At 40.7% G+C, this 18,136-nt stretch overlaps 1 protein-coding gene across 1 annotated transcript in view; it reads left to right on the forward strand.

Annotated features, from left to right (window-relative positions):
* SLC9A9 (solute carrier family 9 member A9) overlaps window positions 1–18,136 on the forward strand; it is a 647,359-nt gene that overhangs the window by 523,743 nt on the left and 105,480 nt on the right. Inside the window, exon 14 of the mRNA XM_043474178.1 lies at window positions 10,402–10,481. Coding sequence (XP_043330113.1) covers window positions 10,402–10,481 — 80 coding nt within the window. The remainder of the gene's footprint in view (window positions 1–10,401; window positions 10,482–18,136) is intronic.

Here is an 18,136-nt window from a genome sequence, read left to right on the forward strand (position 1 = left end):
TGCTCTCTTAAGGCTAACTTCCGATTTTATTTTTGCTTCTGAAAATCCCTTCACTGAAATTCTGATTTTGGTTGTCATTTATGCTTGTGTGTAACCTGGGTAGATCAGTTCTGGTCACTGTAGCTTAAGGAAGTCAAAGCAGAGCTGAGAAAGGTCCAGAGAAGGGCAGCTTCAATGAGCAGAGGGAGTTTAAAAGAATCAGGGTTTCTCCAGCAGAAGGACTAGCACCAAGAAGGGCTACAATGAAATGTCTTTAAAAATATGGAGCATGTGAATCAGGTGAATGAAGAGTTGTATGCCAAACCCCAGAAAACCATAACCTAGAACACCCTTAAAGCTGAAAAAGCTCATTTAGAGAAGAATAAAAGTACTTGTTGTTCTGCACAATTGACACTTAGTACTCAGAGTCATCTGGAGTTACAAGACTGGAAATACAAGTAGGTTCAGGAGGGAAAGAGATTCATTAACAGATGGTAGGGTCATCTAGTCATTAGGTGATATTTAATTTTGCCTTGTGATTATTTTCTAATATTTCTAACAAACTTATAGGAAACAGAATAAAGATTCCCACAAATATGTCCCTCAGATTTAACAATTATCAATATTTTTTCATACTTGCTATTGGAGTTGGCCTCATAGAATGGGAATCCTATGGTACATACCAACAAATATTTCAGAAATAAAATACTAGCCTCTAAAAGGCTTCCCTGATAACTCAGTTGATAAAGAATCCATCTGCAATTCAGTAGACCCCAGTTCAATTCCTGGGTCAGGAAGATCCACCGGAGAAGGGATAGGGCTACCCAGTCCAGTCATCTTGAGCTTTCCTTGTGGCTCAGCTGATAAAGAATCCACAATGTGGGAGATCTGGGTTTGATCCCTGGTGTGGGAAGCCTCTAAAATTGATCTGATCCATATGAGAGTTTTTTTTTTTCTTTTAATGTTATTGCAACTAATAGTTCTGTGCGAAAAAGTAAATGACTATTTCAGAGCAAGTATCTTGGGTATTTCTGTGGTCAACACTGAATTTATTTTGGTTTTACTTATTCATGCTTATACACTGAAAAGAATACAACCTACCCACTACTATTTTTACTGAGTAGGACTAAATTCCATGTACACACATACATGCCTTACCTGCAGTTTCTATAATTACATGCTCTAGAAAGCAAAAATAATAAGGAAGAGGAAGCAGAAGAAGATGGTAGCTACTATTTAGTGATTAGGCACCATATATAAAATGACATTTAATTTCTAAATTTGTAAAACTCAGCAGTGGCCACAGGACTGGAAAAGGTCAGTTTTCATTCCAATCCCTAAGAGAGGCAATGCCAAAGAATGCTCAAATTCCCACACAATAGCACTCATCTCACACCCTAGTAAAGTAATGCTCAAAATTCTCCAAGTCAGGCTTCAGCAATACGTGAACCATGAACTTCCAGATGTTCAAGCTGGTTTTAGAAAAGGCAGAGGAACAAGAGATCAAATTGCCAACATCCACTGGATCATTGAAAAGCAAGAGAGTTCCAGAAAAAGATATACTTCTGCTTTATTGACTATGCCAAAGCCTTTGACTGTGTGGATCACAATAAACTGTGGAAAATTCTTCAACAAATGGGAATACCAGACCATCTGACCTGTCTCTTGAGAAACCTGTATGTAGGTCAGGAAACAACAGTTAGAACTGGACATAGAACAACAGACTGTTTCCAAATAGGAAAAGGAATACATCAAGGCTGTATAATGTCACCCTGCTTTTTTAACTTATATGCATCATGAGAAACACTGGGCTGGAAGAAGCACAGCTGAAATCAAGATTGCCGGGAGAAATATCAATAACCCAGATACGCAGATGACACCACCCTTATGGCAGAGAGTGAAGAGGAACTAAAAAGCCTCTTGATGAAAGTGAAGGAGGAGAATGAAAAAGTTGGCTTGAAGCTCAACATTCAGAAAACTAAGATCATGGCATCTGGGCCTATCACATCATGGCAAATAGATGGGGAGACAGTGGAAACAGCAGCTGACTTTATTTTGGGGGGCTCCAAAATCATTGCAGATGGTGATTGCAGCCATGAAATTAAAAGATGCTTACTCCTTGGAAGGGAAGTTATGACCAACCTAGATAGCATATTAAAAAGCAGAGACATTACTTTGCCAACAAAGGTCCATCTAGTTGAGGCTATGGTTTTTCCAGTAGTCATATATGGATGTGAGAGTTGGACTGTGAAGAAAGCTGAGCACCGAAGAATTGATGCTTTCGAACTGTGTTGTTGGAGAAGACTCTTGAGAGTCCCTTAGACTGCAAGGAGATCCAACCAGTCCATCCTAAAGGAGATCAGTCCTGGGTGTTCATTGGAAGGACTGATGCTGAAGCTGAAACTCCAATACTTTGGCCACCTCATGCAAAGAGTTGACTCATTGGAAAAGACCCTAATACTGGGAAGGATTGAGAGCAGGAGGAGAAGGGGATGACAGAGGATGAGATGGCTGGATGGCATCACCAACTCGATGGACATGGGTCCGGGAGTTGGCGATGGACAGGGAGGCCTGGTGTGCTGCAGTTCATGGGGTCACAAAGAGTCGGACATGACTGAGCAACTGAACTGAACTGAATCTCTAACTTGACCAATCAATATGCATATTATAAACCTCACTTTTTTAAGAATAAAGCTTTTATTTATTTAGTTATGGCTGCACTGGATCTTTGTTGCTGCGTGGCTTTCAATAGTTGTGGCAAGCAGGGGCTACTCTCTAGTTGCAGAGTGCAGGCTTCTCATTGCAGTGGCTTCTTTTATTGGAGAGCATGGCCTCTAGGGCCTGTGGGCTTTGATAGTTGCTGCAAAGTGGCTCAGTAGTTGTGGCACATGTGCTTAGTTGGGATCTTTCTGGACCAGGGATCAAACCCACATCCCCTGTATTGGCAGATGGATTTTTAACCACTTGACCACCAGGGAAGTCCTAAATCTTATTTTATGAAGGATGAAATTGGAGTTCCAAGAATTAAACCAACTTTCCCAAGACAACATAAAAGTTCCAGCCACTGCAACAATACCCAAACTCAATTTCTAGTTCCACAGCTCATGAAACTGTTGTTCTCAGCTTGAATTGTTCTCTGCTTAGACTCTACCTCTTCACACTACCATTGGGAAAGGGCCTCCTGGAAGAACAAAAGAATAATATAAGGCTCATTTCATTTGTTTTCCTTCTTTCAAGGATCACAGTCCTTTGCTGCCTGAACTCTAGCAGGTGTTTATGGTACCAGTTATTCTATCAGCCATTATGTATTTTGAAAGTCGTTCTGTAGACGGAAACATTGTTCTGTTTCATTTCATTTTCAGGTAAAAATATAACACTCTGCTCAGTTCAGTTCAGTTGCTCAGTCGTGTCCACCTCTTTGCGATCCCATGGACTGCAGCATGCCAGGCTTCCCTGTCCATCACCAATTCCTGGAGCTTACTCAAACTCATGTCCATAGAGTCAGTGATGCCATCCAACCGTCTCATCCTCTGTCATCCCCTTATCCTCCTGCCTTCAATCTTTCCCAGCACTCAAATCACAAGTCTAAATGTAAGGCCCTTCCTTATCTTTGCTATGGTGTTTGTGATTTGTAGTACTGTCATTGGGGGATAGCATAAGCTAGGATCTTCTTGTTCCAAAGTACCTTTTCAACTCCAGTTCCTTTTACATGTAGAACTTATAATTCTATTAGTAGTATGTAGTTGTATCAGGCTTATACTACTGGACAATAAATTGTCCTGAAAATTAGTGGCTTGAAATAACAAACATTTATTACTTCACAGTTTCTATGGGTCAGGAATTTGAGAGCAAATTAGCTGAGTGTTTCTGTTGCAGGGTCTCTCCTGAGGTTGCAGTCAGGATGTTAGCCAGAGTTAGTCATCTGAAGGCTCGCCTGGGGCTGAAGGATCCACTTCCATGTCGGCAGGAGGCCTCAGTTCCTTGCTAACTCCTCAAGGAGACTCAGACCCTTACCACGTAGATTTCTCCACAGAGCTGCTTGAGTGTCATCACAATATGGTAGCTGACTTCCCTCAGAGCTTCAAGACAGACAGCAAGGAGGAAACCACAATGCCTTTTTATGACCTACTCTTGGATATTCACCATCCCTTCTGCTCCATTCTATTGATTAAAAATGAGTCACTTAAAAAAAAATGAGTCAGTAAATATGGTCCACACTCAATAGGAAAGGAAATTAGTCTCCATTTTTTTTAACTCATATCTACTATTTATTGGACAATTTGTGAAGCACTATGCAACCAGTCCATCCTGAAGGAGATAAGTCCTGGGTGTTCACTGGAAGGACTGATACTGAAGCTGAAACTCCAGTACTTTGGCCACTTCATGCAAAGAGTTGACTCATTGGAAAAGACCCTGATGCTGGGAGGGATTGGGGGCAGGAGGAGAAGGGGACGCCAGAGGAAGAGATGGCTGGATGGCATCACCAACTCGATGGGCATGAGTTTGAGTAAACTCCGGGAGTTTGCGATGGACAGGGAGGCCTGGAGTGCTATGATTCATGGGGTCACAAAGAGTTGGACACGACTGAGCAACCGAACTGAGCTGAACTGAATGCTACCTGTCACATACATTATTTCAGGTGTTTCTCACGGAAGCCCTATGAGGTAGGTATTGCATCCACATCTCACAGAGAATACAACAGTTTCAGAAAAATAAGCCACTTGCCCCTGATCACACTGCAAGGGAGAAAGTCTCCATCTTTTAAAGGAATAGGTACCAAAGAGTTTGTGAATATGTTTTTAAATCACCAAAGTATTATATTTACCCGAGCCAAACAATTTATTTTCACTGAATTAACTTGAATCCTTTGTACAGACAAAATTATTTTTGAAGCAGTCCCCATCCTTTTTTTGTGGTAATGAAGTTATGAGTTTAGCCCATCTGATCATATATCTGTGATGTCTAAGTTTCCTCTTGGCGGTTCTATTCATCCTTGTCTGGTTGTTTCCTTCATTTTTTTTTTCTAAGCATGTATTTTCTGACTATACCTTCTTGGGCACATTTATGAATTTATCATGGTGTGGGGAAGGTAGAAATGTTTGCATAAAATACTATTTGGAGGCTAAGAATTAAAATTACTTTTTAAAACATAAATTTGAAAAAAATTCCCTTTTCCCCCTCAATTGTATATGTCCCCCCTCTTCAGAACCCAGAAATCTTTCCCTTTAGGGACAGAGACTCTAGTCCTCTCCTTGGTCATCATAAAATCAAGGCAATAAATTTTAAATTATCACATGAATACATTCCAAACTGGGGGAGATGTCAGGGCAAAAGTACTGCTATCAAATTCCATTCACACTTACTACTGGAAAAAGTGCTCTGGAACCATAAGGAAACCTACAGACTTATTATGATAATTACCTGTCATTTTCATCATTCTGTACAACCTCCATTGACTTTAGTATTGAATACGAAATCTTGAGAAATAGAAAGGAAAATCTCTCTCTTAATCCACTGAATCCCCATGATTCCCATATGATTAGCCCATATGAATTAGCCCACATGAATCCCATATGATTAGCCCAGAGCAGAGGTTCATCTGGTTCACTTAGCAAAGGTCTCTCGTTTGAATATTGATAGAGGAATGTATTTACATTGGCTTAGTTCTTTCTCACTAAGGTTAATACAACAAACAATCGCCTCTTGCTTCAGGGTCTGGTTTTCAAAGATTTCTTGCCAGAGCCTTTTGTTTTCTCTCAGGGGTCCAAATAAGCATAAAACAAAGAGTACCTTCATAATTTTCCTCTTGCTCCCTCTCTAGGGTGTTGCTAGAGGGGTCACTTAAAAGACAACTACTCACTCCCTACTGCGCTCGTCCACTTCCCACCCTCTGATCTAGTCCCTTGTTTAAGGAGAAAAAGGAAAGACATCTAATGCCCCGGTCATTTGTACATTTTCCCAGAAATAGAGGATAATAAAGGAACCCGAAATTACACATATATCAAACACTCTGCCTCTTAGAAGTATCAAGGGCAAATAAAAGCTAAGATTCAATGCCCTTGAATCTCCAGTTCCCATTTACAGCTATGAAACATGAGATTCAGGGTTGGAAAGTGTATCATTATTATTGAATGGGAGACAGTTGAGAGAACGCAAATCTTGGTCTTCAGTTTCTGGATCCTCCGCTTTTTCCAACATGTGTGCCACTTCCTCTCTGGCATCCAAGAACTCAGATGAGAAGATATATTGCTAGCAGTAAAGAAAATATCACCATGTTCTAGATTTTTCTGATGACGGCTCACATCCATTGTCCTGGATGTCCTCACATCCATCTGATCTCAGCTTCAGAATAATCTAGGTAAATTGATGCTACCTGCTGTCCTCTGCCCATCTGAGCCCCCTCAGGGGCTTGCCCTCCACGCTGCCTCATCAGATACTTCCCATGTTCCTGGGTGGCTGCAAAGGCTGGCCTTCCCTTGGAACATTTATCTTCAACCCCCAGTGAACAAGCAGAGCACATAGTGGACTAACTCATTTATTTCTCCTCATTTATTGATGGCCTTTCATAACCAAGTTATTAAGTCATCAATAACTTCAGAGAAATAAATGAATGAATCCAGAACTGGGCCAACAGATATTTAAGACATACACTGAACATTTTATCTCAGATCAGCAGAAAAAATCAATGCTGGGCCCTCAGTGGTGTTTTCCTTACCTGGAAATACATGTTCTATATTTTATTCTAATGGAAACCCAGTTTATTTCTCAACAAAGTAGTGAAATGAGTAACATCTCCAGTATCCCAAGTAAATTAAAGTTTGAAAAATAGATTACAAGTGTTAACATTTTCCCCAAAATACCATCTAATATGTGTTGCTCTCATCAGCTGGCAAAAAAAAAAAAAAAAAAAATAGTTCTGGAAGATTTGCCAGAAATAGATTATAAACTCTTTCGGGAGCATTTGTAAGTTCTGATATATTCCCCTCAGGAGATAAAATAAGATGAAAAGGAGATGGAAATGGGAGTGAAAGGCAGGGAAGGTTTCTAAAACCCTGAGAAACCCCTGAAACCAGTATTTAGGAGTCTAGAGAAATTTATAACACTAAAGTTAAGTTTCTATACAGGTACTTTCTGACCTGTCAGTGGTTCAGCCGCCTGAGAGGAGCCATGTATTTTCATTATGTTTAGGGGTATATACAGCTGCTCTGTCTCAACCTTGGGTTGAGACATTTGTTCTAGTTTGCGCTTCACTAACCCCAGGGCCCCATGATAGGAATCTTGGCTGCTGCTGAGAAGCCACAAGTGTGGCTGGAAACCACTCTGTGCCACAGTTGCCTCAGTTTCCTCATCTGTAAAGTGGGAATAATAATATACAAGAAGAACTCTGAATAGTGTCTGGCACATGGTATCTGTTCAAGAAATGTCAGCTATTATTGTTGCTGTCATTAATGATAATACAGTATTTTCCATATGGTTAGGACCTCAGAAACCAGTCAATCTAATTTCCTCAATTCACTTTACAGACAAGGAGACTGCAACCCAAATAGCTTATCAAGCAATGTACATTCTTTTCAAAATGTAAAGGCTGAGTCAGAGACCAGCAGAAAGAACATCATCTTTGTTTTTATTAACTTTTTATTTTGTGTTGGAGTATAGACTATTAACAATGCTGTGATAGTTTTAGATGGACAGCAAAGGATATTGTCATACATATACATGTATCCATTCTCCCCTAAACTTCTCTCTCATCCAGGCTGCCCCATAAAATTGAGCAGATTTCCCTGTGCTATATAGTAGGTCCTTATTGGTTATGCATTTTATATGTAGCAATGTGTACATGTTGGTCCCAAACTTCCTAACTATCCCTTCCCCACTCCTTCCCCCTGGCAACCAAAAATTTGTTCTCTAAGTTTGTGAGTCTGTTGCTGTTAAAATATCATCTTTGGAATCCATTAGTCGTACATTCAAATTCCAGCTCTGTAGCTTGCTCACTGTGTGACTTTGGACTCACCTCTTCTCTTTGAGTCTCGCTACATCCTCACTTGTAAAATAGGTATAACACAACTTACACTGATGAATTGCTGTGAAAACTGAAAAATAATGACTGAAAAAGTTAATGACCAGATAATGTGACCAACACACTGCCTAGGAATTAATGAGCATTCCATAGCTGAGGACTATTATGGCAAATGTCATTCAATTGGGCTACTGCAGAGTTGGGGCTAGAAGCCTGGGCCCCTGACTGCCAGCTAAGCTCAGCACTACACAGCCCACCTTAACTTAGAAACAAACAACGAAACAAAAAGACAGAAATTTGCTTAACTCCTTTCTATCAGTTTTCTTCAATGACTATCTTGTCATCAGTAGATGTTACTAGCTATCAAAATTAACCATGCCTCTTGATGGATTAAATTTGTAACTCCTTATTTTTCTTAAAAAGAAAAAGAAAGAAAGCAAAAAAAGCAAGAACTCCAGTGTTGGCCCAGAGCTTTTCTACCTAGTTTAGTTTAGGGAGAACAGTTTTACTCTCCCAGCTGAGCCCCAGCTGCTGACCTGTTTGAGAGATGGTGACTCAGAAGCAACTTGCAAATGTTGCAAGATGATGAAGAAAACACTAAGTATAGCAGCAACTTTGCCAATCTGACACCTTTTGCAGGGTAGAAATAGCTAGAGAAAGGTTCAGGGAAGAATGGAAATTGAACTGGACACCCTGGTTTCCTTTTAGTGGAAATGTAGTGAATAAATTCTAACTCTAGATAACAGGGCATGGCATTCCAGGTGTATCAGAAAACAGATCTATGAAACTCAAACATCCATGGAAAGATCATGGATGTCCCACTGAGGAGCTTGGGGATGGGGCATGTGGTCAGGTATGTTTGAGAAAAGCTTCCCTTGCAAAAGTTTACAATGCTCACTTATAAATGAAAGATTCTAAAAATTTCTGTAAATAGCAATCCTGTTTAACATGCTCAAACCCACCTTTTCCTGAATCATTAGCACAGAATTTCCATCAACATCACACAGAACAGTGACATGCTAAGGAATGCTATTTAGGAAACTATTCGGTGTTGGAAATCAGAGATCTTCAAACAACCAATGAAAAAGCCTGCGGGTTGGGTTTTCATTTTATTGTTGAGTTTCTGCTTCAATCATTTTAGACAGAGTTTAGATGGCTACCTAGAAAGGGATCACACTTAAGCTTTCTTACATCCCCATTATGTTTGTGAGGCATGGAACTGAAGCACCTGCTGTGACATGTGTTTCGGAGCAGAATACAGCCTTTTGTGTTCAGTTATTTATCATTAACCATCAGTGGTACTGTCTGGAGAGGGGAATAAAAAGTAAATACATTAAATGAAGCGAATTAACTTAGATTCATCTTAAGGCTGGCTTTGGAGCAGCCAGCGGTTTGTCGCTGTCTTCCATGCATCCTGATTTCTTGCGAATGTTCACTAACTACTGGACTGTGAACTCCTGAAACCATTTGGGGATGGAAACCAATGGTCCAAACAAAGCAAGGAAATCCATTTTAATATATAAATGCTTTTAATGATGGAGATAATTGCAACTGATTGAAGTCCAGAATTTTCTTAATATGAGAAACGGGATACAAAGAAAAAGATAAAATGTCACTGAATCTCCTTCATACCACATTGCAATGTTCATTATCATCTACCTCTATAAAGTTCACAAAAAATTTTCACCTTTTCCCCTTTTTCTCACATTTTCATCCTGTACTGTTACATAAACACCCACCAAATGCTTTCTTTTTGACCTTCTTAATTCCTTTTCTTCGTCCCTCCCACTGTGGTCCTTTCGGAAAAAAGAGGGGAGGCAAGGGGGCTGGGAGATAAACACATTCAGTTATTACAGGCTTCTTAACAAGAATGTCTGTTTCAAAACTTCAGAATTGAAGGGGAAAGATATCAAAAAATTAACCAGAGCCTTTGATAGTGATCTATCTAAAAGAAAATGAATGAAAACTAGTTTAACAATGATTAGTCTGTTAGCCCTTTAGTCTTGACCTTTTGGTAAATCATAAATAAATACCATCCAACTTTGACAGAAGTAACTGCAAAATTCCCACAACAGCAATCTGACAGAAATATCATTTTTATTGGTGTTAAAAAAGTGACATTTCTAAGCTGTTTAATAAAACAGGGATTATTAAGAAAAGTAAATGTTGAATTATGCCACAAGAGTCTCATCCGTATGGCAAGATCTATGAGCTAATTGCTTGGCAGCTGCTTCACCGTTTAGATAAAAATGCCTCTACCTGGAAAGTTTTTTTTTTTTAAGTGATTTAATTTGATATATAGTTAAAATATACTAAATACATACTATATATTAATGTTGATATTATATGTCAGTATTTTATATTGATCGTTTCTCTAATGACTTCTTCTACTGTCCCTTCTCCAGGAAGCAAATAATTTGGGTAAAAGCACAACAAAATCAGAGAGTGCCTGGCTCTTCAGAATGTGGTATGGCTTTGACCACAAGTATCCTTTGATAATGATCATCTTCCTGATCCTTCTACATGGCAGAGATGAACTTTGAGCACTTCATCACTGAGGTATGTGCCTCTGCTCTGCAAGAAACACCAAAAGGTAAAGTGAATTTGTGACCAAACTGAACCAAAAGAATGATTTCAAATAATCAAAACGTATGTCATTTATACTTCTGTATTACAAAGAGCTAAAGTGAAATCTCTCAGAAACAACTGAATTTGGTGTATGTGTGACAATCTACTATTTCCTAATGCCAGATGATAAAATCGTGGAGTCTTGAAAAATGGACCCATGTTACTAATTTTACTGTTCATCCCTTTGTAAAAATATCTTATTTCTGGTGGAGTCAGTCAGGATGATAAAGCCCCTTCACCCTTCTGCTAGGAACCTATTTATCTGTTTTTGTTTCATGCTGTAAAAAATGAAAGGGGAGGGAGAGAAGGGAGAACGAATGGTCCAAGGAGAAGCGTGAGTCCAGTCATCACACTGTGAAATAATACTGCTTTGTTTTCCAGGAAACACTTGAGTAAGTTTTTTTTCTAGTGAAGGGCAATTTTAAAATTCTAGCAATCAGTGTAAACATAGAGGCTCAGATACATGTTGCCATGTGACTCACAGGGCTGAGAAGTCAGGCCTGGAGGGCTTTGCCATTGTGAGTTGCAGTAAGCGGTCCATCTCTAATCCCAGGCAAAAGCACCACAGAAGAAAGGAAAGAATTGCACTGAAAATTGAATGTGTTGGGTCTTTGTAGTTGGTTTTCCACAGTCACAAATCCCTCTCCTTTCAGGGAGAAAATGTCAGTCACTGGGTGATTTTAAAGCAGCTTGGCAGTGATTAAAGCCACAGCAGATCAGTGGGAGAGGAAGAAGAATTAAGAACGGGTAAAAGAAAGTCAAAGAATAAGATGAAGAAGAGGTAAAAGTGGAAAGGGAAGAGGAGGCAAGAGAAATACAGGAAATTCACAGCAGAAAGGAAAACAAATAAGAGGAATGACTGTAGAAAAATACAAGAGTGACTCGAATAAGCAAAAATGAATCAAGGTTAAAATTAGAAAGCAATTCTGGGAAAGTAGAAGCATTCCAAGAATTACGAAATAGAGATGTGAAAGGTAGAGGCTTTCTGAGGCTATGGTTTTATTTTTCCGTATGCCTGTTATCCATGGACAAATACCTTATCTTGCTCAATCTTGAGCTTTCATGGGCAGTGTAAGCTGCCTCCACCCTAAAAGTGGCCCATCTTGGCCATTAACTGCCTCCAGGAGGTGCTGGTACCTCATTAACCACTCACTGGTCACTGGCTTTTAGCAGGTTATGCAGGTTTATGTTCCAGGTTGTGCTTCTTGTAGAAATATATTTCCCCTGCCATTGCTTAGGTATCTTACCAAATTTGTAAGAAGTTATAAAAATCTTGCTAAAGAGTACATATAAAGGCTGCTTGGTTATGACAAAATGTACAGGAAGGTAATGTTTTGGGGTTCCTGAACCCGATATCTGGCTTATGTGAACAGAGGTTTCCCCATCCATCCAAGCAATGTGCTGGATACCAGCTCAGTGTCCTACAACTCAACTCAATCCTAACATTGTCTACCTGGATACAGTGTCTAATCCTCACTGGTAATGGCTTGATCCCACAAGACTGCTGCCCTCACCGCTTCAGATGCCAGCCACAAGTCCAGGTTGCTACTTACGCTTCCAATCTTTCGGCTACAGGTTGGAGGTTCCATAACCTCCTCCTTGGATTCGATTAATTTGCTAGAAAACTTCATAGAATTCAGAAAAATGTTTTACTTACTAGATGACTGGTTTATTAGAAAAGGATATAACTCAGGAAAAGCCATATGGAAGAAGTGCGCAATAAGAGAAAGGGCATGGAATGCCCATGGACTCTGTGGGTACACCACTCTCCCCAAATCTCCACCTGTTCACCAGTCTCCAAATTCTCCTCAACTCCATCTTTTTGAGGTTTTATGGAGGCTTCATTGCATAGGCACAATGGATGAATCATTGGCCATTGGGGACTGAAATCCATTACCAGCCCTTCCCACATTCCCAGACATGGGAAAGGCAGGGCTTGAAAGTTCCAACCCTCTAATCACGTGGTTGGTTCTCCTGGTATCCAGCTCCTGACCTTAGATGGGGTCCAAACGTCACCCATTAACATAACAAAGGATGCCTTTTTGCTTTCATCACTTAGGAAATTTAGGGATTTTAGGAGCTCTATGACAAAACTAAGGGTGAAGACCAAATTGATATTTCTTATCATAAACCACAATATCACAAAACGGCGAATCAGAAATTAGATAAAAGGTGATTCTGTTCAAATTCTGACAGTGTTGTAAGGAATGCTTTACAATGAAGAAAAGAAACAAAATGGGAAAAAATAACTGGGAGACAAGAAAATGAAAGTGGCAACCCTCCCCAAGTTTTATCTTAGAGCACTGACACTAAATTCAGATGATGTCATAGATTTTGTCTCACATTTCACCAGGGGGTTATTTCCGTGTGATTATGGAAGACTAGCAAAAAATGAAAGCGGACTTAACACTCTTAGTAATATCCTTCTCATGGTAATTTGTCCTCCTGTGCATTCATTCTAGAAATTGCAGGACCACCATCACTGCATAAATATATTTTCTCTTAGACAACAGAACTTTTATATCCCAGTTATGCTCTGAATTCATATCCAGAGAGTAGCAAAACCAACCAATGTCCACTCTGTACACTCTTGATGTATCTGTATTTTTAGAGATAAATTATCCTCTTGGTGTTTATGTCCATTCTATTGTCCCCCCAGAACCCAGGTACTGTGCCCCGTGGACTCATGGGTAGGCTCTGCCAGATGCGATCTCCCGATTCCAGGGTCAGGTTGCCTGGCTCAGGCCAAAACAGAAATTGTGAGGCCAAAAGAAATGGACTATGCAGTTTGGAGCTGCTCAAGTTTCATTTTAGTAAAACTGCATGCTGCAAATGAAGCATCATAAAGAATTACTGACAAAAGAAAAAGAAGAATAAATGAGCCTTTGTATGTACCTTTATCAGTCAGCCTTCTCTAGAGAAACAGAATCAGTAAGGAGTACACACACATACACATATACATGTGTATACCTGTACACATACACATATACATGTGTATACCTGTACACATACACGTACACGTACACATACATGTACACATACACGTACACGTACACATACACGTACACGTACACATACACATACACGTACACATACATGTACACATACACGTACACGTACACATACACATATACGTACACGTACACATGCACGTACATGTACACGTACACATACACGTACACATGGATTTACTTCAAGGCATTGGCTTATGAGTTTGTGAGGGTGGCAAGTCCAGAATTTGTAGGGTAGGCTCTTAATCTAGAAACTCTCAAGCAGGAGCTAAGATTCAGTAATCTTGAGATAAAATTTCTTCTTCCTCAGGGAAACCTCAGTTTTGCCCTTAAGTCCACCCAACTGATCAGATGAGACCCACTTACGTTCCTGAGGATCATCTCTTTAAAGTGAGCTGACTGTAGATGCTAACCACTCCTACAGAATACCGTCGTAGCGACACCTAGATTCGGGTGTTTTTTTTTAATTGGAGCATAATCGCTTCACTGTTGCATTCATTTCTGCTGTACAGTAACATGAACCAGCTGTAAGTACACATATATCCCCTCCCTCCTGAGCCTCCCTCCCACCCCTCTAGGTCATCCTAGAGCACCAAGTTGAGCCCCCTGTGTTTACAGTGGCTTTCCACTAGCCATCTGTTTTCATGCGGTAGTTTTAGAGTTTGATTGAATAACAAGGGAGCCTTGTCAAAAAAACATACATCTTAAGTGTCACAGTACTCAGTTCACATTCAATAATTGCCCAATATTCAGACTCAAGGAAGAAAGATCCTCAACTCACTATCAGTATCAACAAAAAACAAGTCACTATTGCCCATATAGTTTTTTCTTTTTTACTTTCTCATAGCATAATTAATATATACTGTTGTTTTTGTTCAGTCACTGAGTCATGTCTTACTCTTTTGCAACCCCATGGATTGTAGCCTGCCAGGCTCCTCTGTCTGTAGGATTTCCCAGACAAGAATTCTGGAGTGAGTTGCCATTTCCTTCTGCAGGAGATCTTCCTGACCCAAGGACTGAACCTGTGTCTCCTGTGCAAGAGGTATCTCCTGCCCTGCATGTGGATTCTTTACCTCTGAGCAACCAGGGAAGGCCAGTTAATACACATGCATTCCTGTAAAACTTTTCCAAAAGCTACAGAAGAGTAAAAAATAATAAAAATTAGCATTCCATAAGGATGAACAGGGCTTCCCTGATGGCTCCGAGGGTAAAGCATCTGCCTGCAACGATGGCCAAGGACTGTGTTGAGCGCTTTACATTATAATTTCATGTCACCTCCACAGCTCTGTAGGAGGGTGGGAGGGTCTAAGAGTATAATACCACACAAATGGACTGCTGATTATGTCCTCCTTGGATGAAACAGCCAGAGCCCTCTCATTCAAGAACGTTGCTGGAAGCCTATGGTGCCAAAATTGATGATTAATTAAGATTTCATTATGATTCCCTGTGGGCAGCAATTCTGAGTCATGCAATGCAAAGCAGAAATTGAGAAGGGGAAGATGTTACAGCACACCAGTGCTTTGCCATTGAGAACATTATTTTGTTTAATCCTAATAACCACCCTTTCGGTTTCATTCTCACAAAGCCTCTCTTTGAGGTTGAAGAAGCAAAATTTCAAAGGACTTAATGCATTTGAACTGTGGTGTTGGAGAAGACTCTTGAGAGTCCCTTGGACTGCAAGGAGGTCAAACCAGTCAATCCTAAAGGAAATCAACCCTGAATATTCATTGGAAGGACTGATGCTGAAGCTGAAGCCCCAGTACTTTGGCCACCTGATGCAAACAGCTGGACTCACCGGAAAAGACCCTGATGTTGGTAAAGATTGAAAGCAGGAGGAGAAGAGGGCAACAGAGGATGAGATGGTTGGATGGCATCACCAATTCAATGGACATGAACTTGGGCAAACTTCAGAAGATGAGGAGAGACAGGGAGGCCTGGCTTGCCGTAGTCCATGTGGTCATAAAGAGTCAGACACGACTTGGTGACCGAACATACACAAGGTTAGGGATCCTGGTAGGTCCCGCTAAGAACACTACCACTGAGGAGTCTCCAAGTTTCTGAATCAGGTTCTCAGCTTTTCAGAGGCAGAGAGTTCAATATGCCAAAGACTCCAAGAATGGCTTAGTTTCATAGAGATGGTTGCACTCTAGCCAAGCTCCAGGAGAGACAAGTAGAAAGCCAACGTCAAATTCCTAAATCATCGTAGGTATCCTCATGGTGGGGGTGGGGGGAGGGAAATTCTTTTTTCTTTATTTTTTTACTTTTACATTTCTTTTTGGCTATGCTGGGTCTTCGATGCTGCACCTAGGCTTTCTCTAGTTGCAGTGAGTGGGGGCACCCTTCACTGCAGTGTGCAGGCTTCTCTTTGTGGTGGCTTTTCTCGTGGTGCACAGGCTCTAGGGCACGCGGGCTTCAATAGTTGTGCTCCCAGGCTCTAGAGCTCAGACTCACTAGTTGCGGTGCAGCTGCTCAATCGCCCAGTGACATATGGGATCTTCCCCATAGGTGATGGCTCGACACATAGGATCAAACCCATGTCCCTTGCATTGGCAGGCAGATTCTTAACCATTGGACCACCAGGGAAGTCTGGGGAGGGATAGTCCTTCCCAGCCTTTGGAAGGGTCAAGTCACAATCTGGTCCCTGCTGTCCCTCTGGCCTGCTCTCTTCATCTTGCTCACTGGCTCACTCTACTCCAGCCCCCATGGCCTTCCTGGGATGCCCCAAGCACCTCACTGCTTCAGGGCATTTGCGCTGCACCTCTTCCTGCCCCCTCACTTCTCTCAGACATTCACATGCCTCCCTCCTTCAACTCTTTTATCCAGCTTAGCAGTGAGAATGTCCAGGCTCCATATTTAAAGTAGCTGTCCCAAGAGAAGCACCCCCTTACCCCTTCCTGCTTCATTTTTCACCATTATGCTTATTACCATCTGACGCTGTGTGTACTTTTTGTATTTGTTATAATATTCTCCACCAAAGAGGATATGTGCTTTCTGGGGACAGGGATCGGAGTCTGTATGCAAGGCATAGAATAGTATTTGGCACACAGTGAACACTCAATATATATTCGTTGAATGAACGAATCAAGCAAGCAAGCAAGCAACATTTTCTATCCAGGGCAACTTCATTCTACATACTGATGTAACAGAAAAATCCAATTAATTATCTGAAGGTTGCCAAGTGAGTATGAAAGCAGAGCAAGGCAGAGCAGGTAATCTTAGTTTTTTTCACCCAGGCTGCCTTTCAGCACCAGAAACCACACCCCCGTGGACACCCACCTCGCCCCTCAGCTCAGTGTCCCTGGCAGGGACAGCCACCACAGTCCACTTGGATCCCTGTTGCCTCACTGATCACCTTCCTATGGTTGGTGCATTTCCCCTTAGGTTTAATTAGTACACCTGATCTCATCTGTGCAAGCCTGGCTCTGGCTTAGAAGACATTGTCTGAGTGACTATATCTTATCTCACCAATTGTGTGTTGATTTTATTTGTGTACAGAAGTCAGAAATTTAGAGCCACTTATCATCCTCACTAACAATCTCTTATAATGAGAAGAAATTGATGCCCCCTTATTCAGATTTTAAGACATCGGATAAAACGGCTTGCTTAGATTCACAGTGTTACAGCTGGTGTGGGAGTGGTAGGTTGCCCCATTCATTGGCGACTAATAATGTTGCTGGACTGTCTGCTTCCTACTGTCTCTCTGTTTTATCATTTATCGTCTCTCTCCTTAAGTATGTGTATATATTTGTTCTACAAATGTGAATGACAGAGGATAGGAATGACCTTTTCCAAAATAAAAAGTGCAGCCTAAAATCATTTTTAGCACTTCCTGTATGCCGACAACCACCAAAAATAAGAAGTGATCCTGTGGTTGCCAACATTTTACATAGTGTAAAGAAAGCACAAAGATAACAATGGATTGGCAAGTTGACACAGTAACAGAGTTACATAAAGTCACATGGATGAAGACTTCCTTCCCATCACTGGTTTGAAATGAACTGTGCGCTGAGATATTACTAACAAAATGTAAGACCTATGGCAGATGTGTGGATGCTGTGGCTCTTGAGTTTTCCATTAAAAAGTCTGGCAAGGAAAGTGGCAGATGCCAGACCCCCTCCTGGACCAAAGAGTAACAGACTGCCTTCTAGGAAAAGTCTAATGTGAACATCATTATAATCCAAAATGATACTTAGAACCAGGTATTTAATGGACTTAAATGGAATGGCATTGTAGTCTTAAAAGAAAAAAAAGAAGGAAAAATAACATATTTCCTCTTAAAACTTGACAGAATTCATTATATCCCACACAGACATGCTTATTTTAAATCATAGGTATGAATATTGTAAGCAACAATTTCCATTTTAAATGATGATCACTGCAATGCAGTTTTTCTTACTCTGACTAGCTGAAGCATCTATGAATTATTTATTGGATTGGTACTGTGGCCTTGTGAATGACTTGAGTTTACTTTGCAAAAAACTCTCAGAGGAACAAGGAATAT

The sequence above is a fragment of the Cervus canadensis genome, chromosome 7, assembly GCF_019320065.1.
Source record: "Cervus canadensis isolate Bull #8, Minnesota chromosome 7, ASM1932006v1, whole genome shotgun sequence".
Lineage (NCBI taxonomy): Eukaryota > Metazoa > Chordata > Mammalia > Artiodactyla > Cervidae > Cervus > Cervus canadensis.